General features: G+C 48.2%; 1 protein-coding gene across 1 annotated transcript in view; it reads left to right on the plus strand.

Moving 5' to 3' along the window:
* Positions 1-7,187: 7,187 nt before the first annotated feature.
* Positions 7,188-17,399, plus strand: part of APOB (apolipoprotein B) — a 39,054-nt gene continuing 28,842 nt past the window's right edge. The window contains exons 1-9 of the mRNA XM_030858310.2: positions 7,188-7,254; positions 7,568-7,606; positions 8,621-8,736; positions 9,775-9,920; positions 12,169-12,322; positions 13,175-13,330; positions 13,779-13,903; positions 14,900-14,985; positions 16,487-16,706. Of these exons, the coding sequence (XP_030714170.1) occupies positions 7,188-7,254; positions 7,568-7,606; positions 8,621-8,736; positions 9,775-9,920; positions 12,169-12,322; positions 13,175-13,330; positions 13,779-13,903; positions 14,900-14,985; positions 16,487-16,706 (1,109 nt within the window). The remainder of the gene's footprint in view (positions 7,255-7,567; positions 7,607-8,620; positions 8,737-9,774; positions 9,921-12,168; positions 12,323-13,174; positions 13,331-13,778; positions 13,904-14,899; positions 14,986-16,486; positions 16,707-17,399) is intronic.

Raw genomic sequence — 17,399 nt, forward strand, 5'->3', positions numbered from 1 at the left:
AGGATCCATCTGGTCCTCTGCAGATAAACAGGCTGGAGGAATGTCCCTTTTAGGGACTTTTAATTGCTGTGCTGACTAGAGCATCATGTAATTTCACAAAATCCCACCATTTAGGCAGTTTGCTAATGGATGCCCAGCTATTCTCAGTCTGATGAGATCCCCGTATTAGGAGATGAGTTGGATGCAGTGACTTTAATGGCCCTTTGAAACCCTGAATCTCTGTGATTCTATGTAATTAGTAACATAACAATGTTTATTCTGAATACAAACCCACAAAAAAATCAATTAAGTTTTTCACTTTTAATGAGCAGTAGATTATAAGGAAATACACTGATATCAAAGATTCATTTTCAGTAAAGCAATCTCCAAGCAATTTTATGTAGTCAACATAGATTTAGTGCAATTGGAGTATAATGAATATTCTAAATTATAAACTAGGGGACCCAAGTTCTTGCCCTGCATTTGCCCTTGTTTGGGAAAAACAACAAGAACAAGAAAGAACCTCAGGCTGTCGAGACCTCAGTTTCTCTGTCTGTAAAGTAAGAATATTGTCTAGAGTCTGCCTCTAAGACCTTCAATATGGGACTTCCCTGGTAGCACAGTGGTTGAGAATCCACCTGCCAATGCATGGGATATGGGTTCGATCCCTGGTCCGGGAAGATCCCACATGCCGCGGAACAACTAAGCCCGTGAGCCACAACTACTGAGGCTGCACTCTAGAGCTTGTGCTCTGCAACAAGAAAGGCTACCGAGAAAGCCTGCTTGCAGCAACAAAGACCCAATGCAGCCAATTAATTAATTTGTGTGTGTGTGTGTGTGTGGTACACGGGCCTCTCACTGTTGTGGCCTCTCCCGTTGCAGAGCACAGGCTCCGGACGCACAGGCTCAGCGGCCATGCATGGCTCACGGGCCCAGCCACTCCGTGGCATGTGGGATCTTCCCGGACCGGGGCACGAACCCGTGTCCCCTGCATTGGCAGGCGGACTCTCAGCCACTGCGCCACCAGGGAAGCCCTAATTAATTATTTTTTAAAAGACCTTCTGTTTGTCTGACACTCTGGGAATCCCTGTTCCTCCATTTCCCTTCACAGCTCTGGACAAGGAGAATCCAGCCCAATAATCATAGCCTTCTCTACTAGCTAGAGTTTCAGTGCCATATGTTCCATATTTAATGCCAAATGTCTAATGTGCAGTTTACACAGTAACTCACAGTTAAATCAAAGACTGAATTAACCAGCACGCTCTCTGTCCTGAGCACAGCAAGGTGTGCTCCCTGCCGATCCCCATCCTGCTTTTCCCCAGCCTCTTCCACGGACTCAGCTGGCTGGCTGGGTTACAGACTGTCAGGCGTGTCAAACATTGTCAGCTCCCTGCCGTTGCCCTTTCAGTGGTGCCACCCAGTCCAGTTACCCAAATCCTGCCCATCACCCACCCAAGATCCACTCAAGTCCCACCTCCTCCAGGACCTCTGAGACCCACATCAGATCACTGAAGTCTGGCTGTGCAGACCCCACTCTGGACGCTTTATCTTTTCATTTTTTTATTAGCTGTGATGTGTATTCAGGCCCTTCTCCTCCCCTGTAAGCTCTCAGGAGACAAAGTGCTCAGAGGCTTCCTAAATACCTGAAGAGAATCAGCAGTCACGTGGGGATGGCGAGGCTCATCTAGCCAGCCAGCCGTCTGTGTATCATCAGCGCCAGTCAGCCCTTCGAGGCTAGCGCATTCTGAGCCTCAGTCCATGAGAAGACAAAGGAAACTTAGAAAAACAAAAATCAGCGAAGAGCAGCCGACCAAAACCAGCAAAAAGTCTTTCAAAGGAAAAGCTAAGGTATACCTAAGGAAGGCAAGGCAAGGATGACGCCTGAATTTAGACATGAGGAAGAACTTCCCGAGAGTCCCCAGTATCCCCAGGAGGGCATGGCCTCTCTTTATTTGGAAATCTGTTTAAAATGGGTGAAGGGTTATTCCTTGCACAGTACTATGACTGCAGGTCTATGAGGTCGGTGGCCTTCCAGAAATCCATCCCGCTCAGTGATTCCAAATCCTTAGCCACAGCTCCTCATCACAGTGAGGTCCCAGCACAGGATAATTTATGTACTGTTTTATTTAATCTCCAAAGTCTTCACAGAATCAAAGTAGTCAGACCTGCAATGGGTTTAAAAGGTCACGTTCGGCTTCCCTGGTGGCGCAGTGGTTGGGAGTCCGCCTGCCGATGCAGGGGACACGGGTTCATGCCCAGGTCCGGGAAGATCCCACGTGCCGCGGAGTGGCTGGGCCCGTAAGCCATGGCCGCTGAGCCTGCGCGTCCGGAGCCTGTGCTCCGCAACGGGAGAGGCCACAACAGTGAGAGGCCCGCGTACCGCAAAAAAAAAAAAAAAGGTCACCTAGTCCTGTCCACTCATCACACAGGTGAGGGACCATACTCAGAGTCTGAGACTGTCCCGTGATCCCGGCTCCGAGATCCTGCCTCTCTCGTGCTGATTCAGATTCACCATGCAGTCTAAATTAAGATATAAGCATACACAGCGGCACCTGAGAGTAAAACTGAGTTGCAGGTATGAAAAACACCTGTCTCACAAGGACCATCTCACATTATAATCACAGCGTTTACCCCTTTGCTACCATCTGCCTTGCCTAGTGCGAGGTGCTGGTGAGGGAGAGGGAAGGCGAATACAAAGGTGAAAACGACGCTCAGTTCTCATCCTCCAAGCTTCTCTCTCTGGTTGGCAAGTTAACATGTAAACACATGAAAAGTTAGATAATATCACCCGAGACAAATGTAAGTTCAGGGCAACAGCAGGTCTGTATGAAGGCCCTTCACTTGCCCTGTGAAGAAACTGCCTGATAAGAGACCAGGGTCAGACGCCATGAGGTCTTACTGGACTGGAGCCAGAGGAAGGCTCCTCGAAGGAGGTGGGGCTGGAGCAGGCCCTGGCAGGGTGGAGGGATGAGACCTTCATGGTCAAGGAAGTGATAGCTGCACACACATAGAACCTGACTGCACGCTAAACGGTGCTGACTTCGGACTTTTCTCCCCAGTAAGAACCGCTGCTCAACATTCTGAGCTTATCTCTTGGACAGCAGAATAACAAAGTAAGAAAGTTTCTTTCTGCTTCCTCACCGGAGGTTAATCATCCATCAGTAATGTCTTCATCTGGTCGACACTGGGCCCATCCCACCATCTTTCACTTGTACCAGTCACCTCAATGCACTTTTTTTCCCTGACGTTTATCATTTGTGTCTGTGTTTGTATATGTGTGTGTGTGCACTTGTTATTAGCATGCACAGACCACGCTGGGCATGGCTCCATCTACAATTCTTGAAGTTTACTTTCCAGCTTCTGGGCATCATGTGCAATTATAATGCTGTCAGAGGCAGAAAAGAGATAGGCTAATTAGTCATTGTCAGCACTGGTCCCTACTTGCCCGATGAGTTATTTGAACAGTACAGCTGGGAATAATTTGCATCAGATTGTATCTCCTTGTTTTATGTCACTGTAAAGATTTATTTAGCGTCATGGTCACTGTACATAAATATCCTGGAAGCCGTGGGGTGTAACTGAATGGCGTAGATTCGTTTGTATTCGGCAAATATATACTGAACACCTATTTCAGTATATGAACTACACTAACTCAGGATATTGGGCTGCTGAGGGGCTTTTAATAGTCTCCATAGGTCCCTGAACTTGACCAGGGCCCTTCTGGTCACCTGCACATAAACAATGTGTAGTTTCGATTCTCAAGGCTGTTAACTGGAGTCCCTGGCATTATCTAATTCCTTGAAGTTCCATTCATCAGGTGACTTTCTGATGGGTACGCAGAGCTTTGTGATTACTCAGACTGATGGTTCACCTTATGGGACTTTGCATTCACAGACTGTCAGGTCATAGCCACTAGCTGAGATTAATCTTTGTGATATCAGAACGTGTCTCTGCTAGAGTCACTAGTCTGCTTGCTGTAGGAAGGCCTCCATTCACCCCCAGAAAGGACAGTGATTTCACATCCCCAGAAAAGTTAGGAATCATCAGAGACAAATGGATGTTCTGTCTCCCCTACGCGCAGCCCTCAAGGATGCCCTGTCTTGTTTCTGCTCTCTTTCCCTAATGCGATTTCCTGTTTTTGTTCTGTCAATCTCTGTCTCTATATCCATTGTGGTTAGCTAGCTCAATAGCTACCCTCTAAATATACTTCCACGCCAACACACACACATAATAAATGATAATTTAGCATTCATTGTCTTTTTTGCCAGGCATCGTGCTATCAATGCAATTATTTACATAATTGTTTCACTTAATTCTCACAAAAATTCCTATGAGGAAGGTTGCTATTTTTAATCCGGTTTTAGGGATGGCTAAACAGAGGTTTAGGAAAGTGAAGTCACCCAAGGTTACAAGCCACACAAGAAACCCATCTAGGACACAATCCCAGGTCTTCTTGAGTCTAACACTCATACTGCTTTCCTTTACATCAGCTGACCTCGCTCGACCTGGGTTTTCTCTGTTCAATGAATACCTTATACTAGTAGATTTCCTGACTCCTGACACCATTTGATGTCTCTGTGAAGACAGGTCACTGTCCTTTGAAACTTTGAATGTGTTTAGTAGAGGGAACTGAGAAATGTTCTTCTTAAAGGCAAAGAGATGAAGGGTGATATCTGTGTTCACAAATAATGCTATATTTTAAAATAGCTTTTGACAAAAGATCTAAGTGGATTTAGTAATGTAAGAATAGTCTACGCAGTAATCCTTACAGTATTTCTGTAAGTGTACCCAAGTCAACTCAACGATCCAACACTTCCTCTGTGGTGCTTCTGTACCTGACCTTGTCAGAGGATGAGTACTGCTGGCTGCTACCCAGCACTAGGGTGACCTTTCAGAGGAAATCAGGGGAAGAAAGAGAAGCTGAGCCCAATGCTTCCAAGTCTCCATTTAGAGATGGTGACAGTCACCTCAGGGGCATCTAAGCAACCCACAAGTTTTCCCTGCATCCAAGTTAGCAGATTCATTTTCTGATTCCCAAATCATAAAAATGATGTCCTCTACTTTTTTAAATCATCATAATTCAGTATTTCTGTATGTTGTGAAATGATCACAATGCCAACATCTGACACTATACATGCCCCCGCACAATTTTTTCTTTTCTTGTGATAAAGACTTCTACGATCTACTCTCTTAGCAACTTTCAAATACACAAAATAGTGCTATGAACTATGTTCATCATGCTGTTCATTACATCCCCAAGTCTTATGTAATGTTCTCTGCTGACAGACTATAGGACAGTGGCTTCATTTGTCATCCAACAGAGAAATCCTGGCCTTGTGCTTATAAATTGAAGTTAACCATCTCATTTCAGTTTCTTTATACCTAAATATTTTTACCCACGTGCATGGGAGCATGACCGTTTCCTGATCTACTAACAGCAGCTCCTCCTGTGGAAGGACAATCCACGGAAAATAGTTCAAATAAAGTGTTCAGAGAAATGGGGTTCGGGGGCAGTTACTTCTTCCAGACCTTTCTGAATTCAGTGGTGTGGGTGTGAGCAGCCTTGGGTTGAAACCTCTGTAATATCCACTTTTAACAATATTAATATACCCTGGATGCAAAGCAGCTCATCACTGAAGGGAGTTTAGCTGCCCACAGGGAGCTCCTGGCTAAGGAAAATACATGAATTGAGGAGAAGTGTGGCAACCCAAGTGCCAGTAACAAGACAAACATCCTCCTGCAAGTCTCGGCTAAGGTAATGGGGGGTTTATACACTGTTACTGTCTCAGAACTGACCCTTCTGACCATCATGTTTGGCACCAGAAGATTTAAATGACTTCACAGTTAGTTTGTTACACCTGGATACATCTCATAAATAACAAATCGTAACAACAAATACTGACTTCTGCCTCCGGTGCTTCATGTCCCCGTCAGTCCACAGCCCCTCTTCATTGCTCCAGGACCCCCGTCTCCCACGCCTCCCTTTGCTCTCCTCCAGCAGTTATACCCCACACAGTTCAGCATTGCTTTCAGCCTGCCTTCACTGCTCACCAGCAGTTTCCCGTCTACACACTTTGTCTCCCCAACCGGATTGGAGGTGCCTTGTGGACATGGCCAGTCCCAGACATTTGTCCATCCCATCACAGCACCATCCCATCATTCACCCTTTATCATCGCTTCTGGGTCAGTAAGTCAGTGTTGCTGAAATATCTATACTGTGCCTTGGCACAAGTTTCCTGTGGGGAATGGACAGTACCTAGAAAAGGAGGGGAGGATTCATGGAGACGTTTCCGGGATGTTTAGGAGGAACATTATGCATCCACCCACTACTCTACTTCTCCTCGCTGGCCTCCCCCATCCGTGAGGAAACCCAGAAGCTGTTCATGTAGGGAAAAGCCTCCTCTCCTCAATTTCTGAAGAAGAAATTGGCCTGCTGGGGGGAAGACGGGGGAGGCTAGTCTTTTCCAAAGGCCCCACCTTACTGGGGTTTCTAGAAGATTTAGGCTGCTGGATTTCTGCTTTGACTGAGACGTGGTCCCTCAGGTCGAGTGGGGGTCAGTCCCTCACCAGACCTCCCTCCTTCCCCTTGCTGTTTGCTCCCTCCAGATGGGCTGAATCCAGGGCATGTGACCCAGAGCCACGGGTACTGACCTGGGTTACAGGCCCCCATGCAAACTCAGAGTCCACTAAAGGGGGAGGAAGGGGTAGGAAAATGTCTCCACCAAGACGCTGTGAAGGACTGGCTCCCCAGTGGTTACAAAGCTCAGGGAGCAGGGGCGAGATTGGTTCCTGTGCTTGCATCTCCCGGAGGCACCCCTAGCTCAGGGCAGGCGCTTCGGGTGCTGAGCCCACTGGCCCGGGGCCCTGAGACCCCGGGGACAGGAGAGGCGAGAGGCAAGGCCCCAGTGGCCCTGGCTGAGTCCAGGCTGAGCCCCCTCCTCGGGGCTCAGAGCAGGGCCTGGGGCGGAAAAGCAAACAGGCCCGGGACGCTGCCCTTTGGACCTTTTGCAATTTGCCCAGCGCTCTTTCAGCTGCAGCCCTGCGCGGGCGGCGTCATATAAATAGGGCCCGGGCGCCGGCCCCGCATTCCCAAGGCGGGTGCGGGTGCGGAGCTGCTGCCAGTGGGCGCCGGTCCCTAAGGAGCCAGCGAGCAGCGCGGAGGCCAGGCCCAGCCAGCGGACGGGAGGGAGCCGCCGGTCAGGTCGGCCATGGGCCCCCCGAGGCCTGCGCTGCTGCCGCTGCTGCTGCTGCTGCTTGCCGCCAGCGCCCGGGCCCGTGAGTGAGGCCCCCCCGGCCGCTGGGGCGCCAGGCCGGGGGTGGGGGGCGGAAGCCAGGGCACGGGCGGGGGCTGGGGCAGCTTGGGCCTGGGTCAGAGGGAGGACGGCCACAGGGTCGGGGGGCAGGGGCACAGGACCAGCTGGGTGGCTTCTCCAGACTCAGGTAATGGGTGGGGCTGGGGATTGGGTTCCTCAAAACCTGCTTCCCTCCAAGACACTCAAAGTCCTCTGCAGTTGTCGTCCCCGTCAGACGCTAGGACCCATCTGAAAGGACGGGAACACCCACAGTTGTCGTTCTCCCTTTCTTACAGGAGACACCGTGCTGGAAAATGTCAGCCCGAGCTGCCCAAGTAAGGCATTTCCCGCAGGGGCAAGGAAGGGCCCACCCACCCATCCCGCACCCATCCCCCTGCACCTCAGGCCACTTAAGTGCTGTGATGCTGTGATTGGCGTACCCTGCTCTGAGCCCAAGAAGCCAGTTCCTTGAGCCTCTGACCCCCTCCAAGGGGTCTCCGCTCTCTTCTACCCACCCTTCCCATCGGTCCTAAAAGTTCAGCCTGGGAGTAGGGTGGGGAAGGGACCGCCAACTGTTGGTCCATAGACAATTTAAAGAGACATCTGTCCTGTTTGTCAGGGGCTAATCATTAATTTGAAGCGCAGGAAGGTGAGGAAATGCTGACTTTAACCTTTGTGCAGAAATCCAGATGCCCACCCCTTTGTATTTACCTGACCCCTAGGGGTCAAAGGAGCTGGCCTTGCAGTGGTACCCTGTGTTCTCCCAAGAGCCGGAGGCTGCCCTCTGATGGAGCAGCACTGCCATCTCGTGGGCGTCTGGCATCACTGCATCTGGGCTCAGAACCCAAATGTTCTTTTTCTCAAATTGTTCAGAAAATGCCTCTCACGCCCTGTGGAAACCTCCGGAAATTCCTTCTTGGGGGTTTCTTAAATCAGCCGGATACTCTTAACGCTTAGTGAACTTAGCCTCAGATGTTTGGTAGAATCAAAAAAGAGCCACAGAATTATGGTATTTTCAAGCTGAAAAGGCAATGAGAGAGATTTGCTTCTATGCTATCAACTCTTAATTTTCCAGGAAGTCTTTCCTATAGACTTTCTGAGCCTCATTACTTGACACTCCCTGCCTTGTGTCTCAGATTATATATTCAAGGATTACCAGCTAATTTAAATATTAGGCTCAGCAAAATCATAATGCAGAAGCTAAATCTATAAAGGAAAATTAATAAAAAATAATTTGAGTTTAATTACCATTTTTTATTATCTTTGCCACTACCCCTCCCTGCCCAGGACTGACTGTCCTCGGGCGAGTTATTCCTGCTGTGTAGCTGACTGACTTCTCCTCATTGCAGAAGATGCAACGCGATTCAAGCACCTCAGGAAATATGTGTACAACTATGAGGCTGAGAGTTCCAGTGGAGTCCCCGGGACTGCTGATTCAAGAAGTTCCACCAAGATCAACTGCAAGGTATGAGGGGAGATGGAGGGCCCTGGAGCCCGGGGCTGAGCAAACCAGCTTGTGCCAGGACTGTCGTAATCTCCAAGTGCTGGACTGGCCCTCAGTTTGAAAGTCAGCCACTTTGCTGAGAAGTTTTCTGCCACAGAAAAAAAAATTTTACCCACCAGGTGTATTTTCCCATTAGCTTCCAAGATGTAATTAGAATATGTGATCTAGAATATCAGGATTGCAGACCAGAAGATTTAATATGTTGAGAGATGTCCAGCAGGTGAGCCAAGGGAGGTGAGCATCCCAGGAAAGCATTCTGGAGAGCGATTTTTATCATCTAAGTCAAATAGTATCTGCTACTACTTATTGTTGAGAATGACTGTACTCCTATCCATGTTCCTGTGGAACAGATCTAAGGGCCACTATTGGGGTTCGTGTGGGAAAGAGAAGTCAGGCTGGGCCACCCTCTTCTTTCTAGGGTCCCAGCGTCTGGCTGTCAGATAAGGTAGCCATTAGCCACGTGTGGCTATTTAAATTGAATGAAAGTAAAAATTCAGATTCTTAGTCACACTAGCCACATTTCACATGCCCAATAGGCACCTATGCCTAGCAGCCCCCGTGTTGGATAGTGAGAATATAGAACATTTCCAGCACTGCAGAAAGTTCTTTAAACAGTGCTGGATAACAACTAGGGATCTGTTTAAACTACAGCTGCATGCAAAGCTCTGAATAGGCCCTGATAGGTACAGTGGTCTTGGATTTTTGGTTTTTCTATTTATGTTAAGGAAACATTCGCTGTTGAAAGCAATGATAGCCCTCCTCCTGCCTCCTGGTTTTCTTCCAAACCCTCACTCCTAGGCTGCCTTTCTTCTAGCCAGTTGTACATCTTTAAAGCGCGTACATTTAGAACCAATAAAGATATCATCCTTTGCATGCATAGGGGAAAACTTCAGAAGCATGGTACCCTAGGACATGGAAAAGGCCAGAAAGCCCTGGGCTGAGGGGGGATCTGGTGTTCTTGGTGGAGAGTCTTAATGTGCTGTTCCCCTCTGTTGTCAGGTTGAGCTGGAGGTCCCCCAACTCTGCAACTTCATCCTGAAGACGAGCCTCTGCACCCTGAAAGAGGTGTATGGCTTCAACCCTGAGGGCAAGGCCTTGCTGAAGAAGGCCAAGAACTCTGAGGAGTTTACTGCCGCCATGTCCAAGTAAGACGTGGGCCTGTGCATTCACACTTCGGAGCTCTGAGTACCGCTGCACGTGTCGCACATGAGCGTGTGGGTGTGTGTCCACTGAGGCATGAGTGTGTGTGTTTATGTTGGGCACGTATGTGAGTGTAAGTATTGGTATTCTCTGTTCACCATGGATCAGGGAATTGCTGAGTTTTCACAACAATCAAAAGAGAGAAGCAGTATGTACCCTCCCCTACTGAAGTTCCCCTAATTATCATTTAAATGTGGTTCTAAAAGATCTCACGTTTTAAAACTCCTTGAGACAGTAAAGCTGAGATGGTTTGTTTAAACAAGTGAACTCACGGTTAAAGAATGAAACAAGACTATGCCTCGTAGTCTTCAGACAGGGTCCCGGCAGGACTTGCTGTGGCCAAACATGGCAGTGCAGGGCCTGCTCAGCAGAGGACACCAGCTTCAAGGGGTCCAGGGAGAGCTGAGGCCTGAGCTGATCTCCCTCCAGGGCTGGCATTTTGCCAGTGCACACGGACCAGGCCATTCCTCTTGTTTATGACTGGCATCACTTCTGACTGATCAGTGTTCACGTTGTATTGGTTGTTAGATTTTTTTTTTTTTTTTGCGGTACGCGGTTGTAGCCTCTCCCGTTGCGGAGCACAGGCTCCAGACGCGCAGGCTCAGCAGCCATGGTTCACGGGCCCAGCCGCTCCGCGGCATGTGGGATCTTCGCGCACCGGGGCACGAACCCATGTCCCCTGCATCGGCAGGCGGACTCTCAACCACTGCGCCACCAGGGAAGCCCTGTTAGATTTTTTGATCATCCCTGCCTCATCTCCAGATCACAGTTTGTAGTGTCCTGAGTGTGTGCAAATACAGACAGTCATGGATTTGTTGATTTGGTAACATCGGAAACTCCCCCCCCTCCGTGCCCTTCTTTCAGTTTGTTAAACATCAGACTCGGAAGCCAGAGTGGGCCTTGATGCTTCTGTCTCTTACCAATACATCTTATTTTATCCAAGACTTAGATGTATCTGAGGGAGTGGGGTGCAGCGACAGAAGGGAGTCACAGTTCCTTTGTGGTCCTTACCCTCCTGCAAAAAAGGACTCCTGCTTTTGGCCACCTCAAGGCTTTCCTGTGAGCCTGCATCAGTGTCTGCAATTTTCTGAGAGGATGGACAGCTGTGGGAAACATGCCTGGTCTTCTTTTCTTTACTCTGACTTAACTAGAGCAGGTGCTGCCAGGCCATGTGAAACCCCCTAAGGAAGTCCCCAAAGAAAGGTCCCTTAGATCAGAGTTGACCCAGGCTTTAGACATGGCCTGAGATCATATAAAAGAGTGAATGAATGTCCAACAAATGTATGGAAAGAAGCTCCAATCGCCAGTGGTCGGGAAATGCAATTAATGTAACAATGAGATACTTATCACCTTATACCCATTAAGACTACAGAAATTGACAACAGCTATAGCACTTGTTGCTAACAAGCCTATGAGGAAAAGTGTACCCTCGTGCACTGTTGGTGAGAATGAGTGCCGTTAGTCAATATCTACTATAATTAAAAATACTTGTAGCATTTGACACAGCAATTTCAAATGCTGGGACTCTAGCCCATGAAAAGAAAAGTAGTAATGTGTGACAATAGATGCATAAAAATGTTTATTTCAGTGTTGTTCGTGTGGAAAAAAAAAACTAAAAAATCTAGGAAGAGAAAGTGAATGCCATCAAACAGGGGACTATGAATAAAGTATATATAACCACAGAATGGAACGTTATACAGCTTTTTAAAAAGAATCTGTTAGAGCGCTACCAAATGACTCAAGGATTTTCATGGAGTATAATTAAATGAGAAAAGCAAGATAAAGACAAGCATGCATAATAGCATCCCATTTGGATAAAACAAGGAACGACAAACTCTTTCTATGCAGGTGTTTTCACTCCCACGCTTCTATACGGGATTGTCTGAGTGTGGAGATACAAATGGGGGATGCCCAGTAGGTTGTTCTGTGGGGGAGTGTGACCGCAGAGACCCGATGTGGGTAGAAAAGAGAGAGAGGATGAGTGAGCCAATCAAAGAAGGAAAAGAAATGAAAGAATACCAAAAGCATATACATATTTGTATGCTCTTGAAAAAATATATATATGTTGATATGTATGAAGAAAAAATGTAAAAAGAAAATAAGTAAAAAGGAGGCTACAAAGCCACCCAGCTTATGCCCATCAGGTTCATGGTGGAGAAAGGACACTGAGTGACCACACTCTCTCTGGGACAGGTACGATCTCAGGCTGGCTGTTCCTGAAGGGAAGCAAGTTTTACTTTACCCAGAGAAAGAAGAGCCTAAACACATCCTGAACATCAAGAGGGGCATCATCTCTGCCCTCCTGCTTCCCCCGGATACAGAAGAGGCTAAACAAGTGTTGTTTCTGGTGAGAATTTAGAAAGCTGATAACAGTGGCCCTTTGAACGCATCTTCACATATTGGAGCCGGGTCCCACTTATACATCAGGTGGATCATTGACTCAGCTGCATGGCTAGTTACATGGGAGGCCCGATATTGGTGTGAAGCACAGTGCCCAGGGCTTGCCCCAGCCTCTGGGCTCACTGAGGGCTCAGCCCACGCAGCCTGAGCAGGTTGGGTCTAATTTTATAGCAGTTTCTGGGGAGTCCCAACCACCCTACTCCTTTGTTTGATTTTGTTCTGTTTCCACAAGGTATAGCCTCTGTGTGTTTTAAACACAGAAAATAATTGAATCTACTTGCCAGCCTCTTTTAAGAATTTCAGGTTTTGATCGGAGAGAGAATTCAATTTACTTCAGTCCCGCTAACACTTTTGAGCCCTTACTATGTTCTGAGTTCCATCCTGTGCTACTCGCAGAGAACTCACGGCCGCATCCTGCAGGGGCCTCTCCTCAGGGAGTTCTCAGGACCTGGGATGAGAACCAAGACACATATAACACAAGGCAGATTGGAATACGAGCCATAAATGAACAGCAGAGAAAATGCTCTGCGAGCACAGAATATAAAACCAGCACTGGCTAGGTCCTAGGAGGGCAGGCAGGGATGCCTCAGAACCAGGATCACCTGTAAGTGGTTTTCTCACTCCAGCTCTGGCCGCCCTTGGAACCAGCAAGCCCACGCTCTGTCAAAGAGGATGAAGCTTTCTCCCAAAGCCACTTTGCATCCGCCTTTTCTCCCTGGCTCCTTTCCCAGCCCCACCCCAAGAACCTAAAGATGTTTCCCCGTGTTGAATACACCAATTGTATCTTTTGCTCCCATAGGACACCGTGTATGGAAACTGCTCCAGTGACGTTACCGTTAAAACAAGGAAGGGAAATGTGGCAACAGAAATATCCATTGAAAGGAACCTGGAGAATTGTGATCACTTCCAGCCCATTAGCACGGCAGTTAGCCCCCTTGCTTTGATCAAAGGCTTGGTGAGTTTCACACCAGCATTGCTATTCACACTGGCAGCAGCCTCTTTATTATTAAAATGATGGAATGTTAGTGCTATAAGGGATCTCAAAGAAAAACTTCTAGGCAAAGAAAACATAAGGAGCAGTAGCAGCTGTGAAGTGTTTGTGTTTGGTGGGATGGACAGGCGTGTGTAGGATACCAGGTCATATGTACTTCGTGCAGGATCATAGGTCCACTGGGGTAGAATAAGAAGAGTCTGTAGCTCGACTCAGCCTTGGATCTGCCAAGTTGTTGCATCCCCTTGTCAAAATGTCAAGTACCAAGCTCTCTTCTCTAACTGAATTTATCTAGTGGTACAGAACCCCTATTCCCCCACCTTCTTCCCTGAAGGTAAATACCTATGGCAGGAGACTCAGGTTCAAGCCCCAGGGACTGATGAAGATGCTTCTCCCCTGATCTCATTCACAGACCCGCCCCTTGTCAACGCTGATTGGCAGCAGCCAGTCCTGCCACTACACCCTGGACCCTAAGAGGAAGCACGTGTCAGAAGCCACCTGCAAGGAGCAACACCTGTTCCTGCCTTTCTCCTATAAGTAGGTCACCCTCTGCAGCCTTGATTCATTACTTATGGAGCCAGTAGGAGCTGAATGCTTCTCAGGTGCCCTCTTGCAAGCTAGGCTGTGCCTGGGAGGGGGTTGTGAAGAGGTACAAAGCAGAGCCCATCCCTATCCCTGTCCTCCTGTCTCAAGCTAACAGGCAATTTGGTAGGAAAGTCTTAGGCATGCAGAATAATTTGGAACCAACAAAAGATAGCTGAGACCCAGACTTTAAGGGCTATAGGTCAGGAAAAACTGGGGATCATTACAGCCTGCCCTGGTTATAAAGGCTTTGCAGAAGATTTGGTAATTGGCATAGAGACTTGTGTATCCAAATCCATTCTGAAAACTGATCAGTCAACTAATGTATATTGAGTAACTGCTATAGTCTTGGCACTGTGCTGTGGGAGGTGCAAAGGAATTTCAAAGCACAATGTTAGTCCATTCCCTCTGGGCACTCCAGAATGGTGGAGGGTGTAAGGTACATATGTCCTTCTGGTGGAAGGACAGCCAACATGACCAGAAGGAGGTGGTACTGTTCACCAGGGGGATCAAGGACAGTTGGCTTTTTTTTTTTTAACTGGAGTATAGTTGCTTTACAATGTTGTGTTAGTTTCTGTCGTACAGCAAAGTGAATCAGCTATGCATATACATATATCCCCTCTTTTTTGGATTTCCTTTCCATTTAGGTCACCACAGGGCACTGAGTAGAGTTCCCTGTGCTATACAGTAGGTTCTCATTAGTTATCTATTTTATACGTAGTAGTGTATATATGTCAATCCCAATGCCCCAGTTCATCCCACCCCCCCTCCCCCCTTGGTATCTAGCTGTTTGTTCTCTACACCTGTGAAGGACAGTTGGCTATAACTATGGGTTGAAAGGTGAGCAGAATTTGGGTAGAAGCAGAGGTGGGGGAAACATTCAACGTGAAAAGAACAGAATGGTCTGGGGAGCCGGCCATTGACGACATGACGTGCCTCCTTTGTTACCAGGAATAAGTATGGGATGACGGCACAGGTTACACAGACTTTGAAACTTGAAGACACACCTAAGATCAACGGCCGCTTCTTTGATGAAGGTAAGACTTTATGTGCACCTGATTGCCAGGGCTGGGAAATCTGCCCACGATGTACCAGCCATGGCTTAGCTCCTTGCTGGGCCCGATGAAATGTCTGCTGGTGATGAGGTCATGGGCTCCAGTGTTCTGGCTGTGGGCCGTTCTACTGAGAAAGCATATTCGCCTCAGAATGTCAGGTGGCAATGGGATAAAGGAAAGGGAGTTCCCCAAAGCTACCTGGGTTTTTGTAAGTAGGAAACTGGTTTCCTAAGTCAACCTTTGGTAGATCTGACAACCTCATACACCCCATGATAAGGCCTGGGGCCTGGACAGGGTGGGGCAAGTGAGAGAGACCCTCAGGGTCAGGGATCAGTCTTTAGAGCTGACAGGAACTATAGAGACCTCTAGTCCAACCCCAGCCCTGCATGTCTTGTACGTGAAGCTGTCGTATGTCTTACCTCGTTGTTCTCAGCAACCTGTGATGTCAGGTGGTAGTAACGTGTGCTTTTATACCCATCAAAGGGGAGAGGGACCCAGAGAGAGGCTTAGTGATGTGTTCACAGTCACAGACTATTAGAGGTGGTGAAAAATAGGCCTCCAGGTCTACTCTAACCTAAGTGGACTCCTTCCACTGCACCGTATTTCCGTGCTGATTCACCTGCCTCCCTGGCACAGGTGAGAGCAGGGTGATGAAGGGGACACAAAAGCGTCTTCCCCTCCCCCACAAACTGCCATTAGATCCCCCTGGAAGAAAGGGTGGGCGAGCAGCAGTGAGTCAGCTTCAGCTGTTGCCACATCAGCAGCAGCGCCTCCTCACCAGGTCTTTTAGGCAGAAGGGTTATCCAATACCAGAGTCACAAAAGCCTGGATTCAGTTCCAGCTCTGCCTCTCACACCCAGAAAGGTCTTGGGCAAGGTGAGTGGCTCGCTTCTGGGTCTTAGTTCCCTTATCTTTATTTTTTTATTTTTTATAAGTTTATTTATTCTATTTATTTATTTTTGGCTGCATTGGGTCTTTGTTGCGGTGCACGGGCTTCTCACTGAGGTGGCTGCTTCTCTTGTTGTGGAGCTCGGGCTGTAGGCGCACGGGCTTCAGTGGTTGCAGCACGCAGGCTCAGTAGTTGTGGCTCGCGGGCTCTAGGCGCGCGGGCTTCAGTAGTTGTGGCGCACGGGCTTAGTTGCTCCGCGGCACGTGGGATCTTCCCGGACCAGGGCTCGAACCCCTGCCCCCTGCACTGGCGGGTGGATTCTTAACCACTGCGCCACCAGGGAAGTCCCCCCTTATCTTTAAATTGAGAAATACTAATACCCTCAGGGAGAGTGTGATGAGTCAATGAAAACACTGAAGTCAGACCCCTAGCACAGAGCCAGATAGATACGTAATGGGCATCAAGTAGAGTACTGGATAGTTTTCTTTTCTTTTCCCCTCTGCTGACCCCTCCTTGATCTCCAGTTTCCAGTACAAAGATGAGGGTGAGCAGCAGAGGTAAGCAAGAATCCCTCTGACACATTCCTCCTTCCAGGTGCCGAGGCGGTGGGTCTTGCCTTTGAGAGCACCAAGTCCACATCACCTCCAAAGCAGGCCGAGGCCATCGTGAAGACCCTCCAGGAGCTGCAGAAACTGGATGTCTCCGAGCAGAACGCCCAGAGAGCTAACCTCTTCCATAAACTGGTGACTGAGCTGCGAGCCCTCAGCAATGAGGCAGTCACATCCCTCTTGCCAAAGCTGATCGAGGTGTCCAGGTATTTCTTGAATGGTCGCAGCTCAATCTTTCATAGATTATACACCTGTGGTAGCTGGCTGAGACCTCGGCCAAACAGAGAATCTCAGGGACCACTGAAATTTCAACCCAGTTAATCAATTAGTCAGTCAGTTAACGTTTACTGGATAGAGAAGTATCGGCTAAGGTGTCTAGAGTTCCGTGGGCAAAACACACATACACACATTGCATCCAAGGTAGATACGTATTTGTGTATTAAGACAGGAGGAAAATATTTCCCACATTTTGATGTGTATCTTCTAATTCCTAGTTCTATAATGGGTACCCTGGAGGGTTTGAGAGAAAAAGAAGTCTGTGCTCTCTGGAAGCCTATAGGCTAGAGGAGGAGAACTCAGGCAAACAAAATAATACCGTGCCTTCTCTTTACTCCAATGCACTCACTGTTAGCGCCATGAAGACCAGAGAAGGGACTGAAGGCTGGATGAGTGTTTGCCTGGCATGTTCTGTGTTCTGACCAAAGGATGACAGACCTTTCTGGATGTTGAATCCAGGGGGTCCTTCTTCAGGCTTTGCTCCGTGGTGCTTCTCCGGTGGATGCTGCTTATAGGGAAGCCTTTCTGGTTCTAGGGATCTGAGTTAGATTTTGGAAGATGGTTGGATTTGGATTGTGAATAAGAGGAATAAGGGCATTCCTGACAGAGGGAACACCACGGGC

Source organism: Globicephala melas, chromosome 12 (assembly GCF_963455315.2).
Source record: "Globicephala melas chromosome 12, mGloMel1.2, whole genome shotgun sequence".
NCBI lineage: Eukaryota > Metazoa > Chordata > Mammalia > Artiodactyla > Delphinidae > Globicephala > Globicephala melas.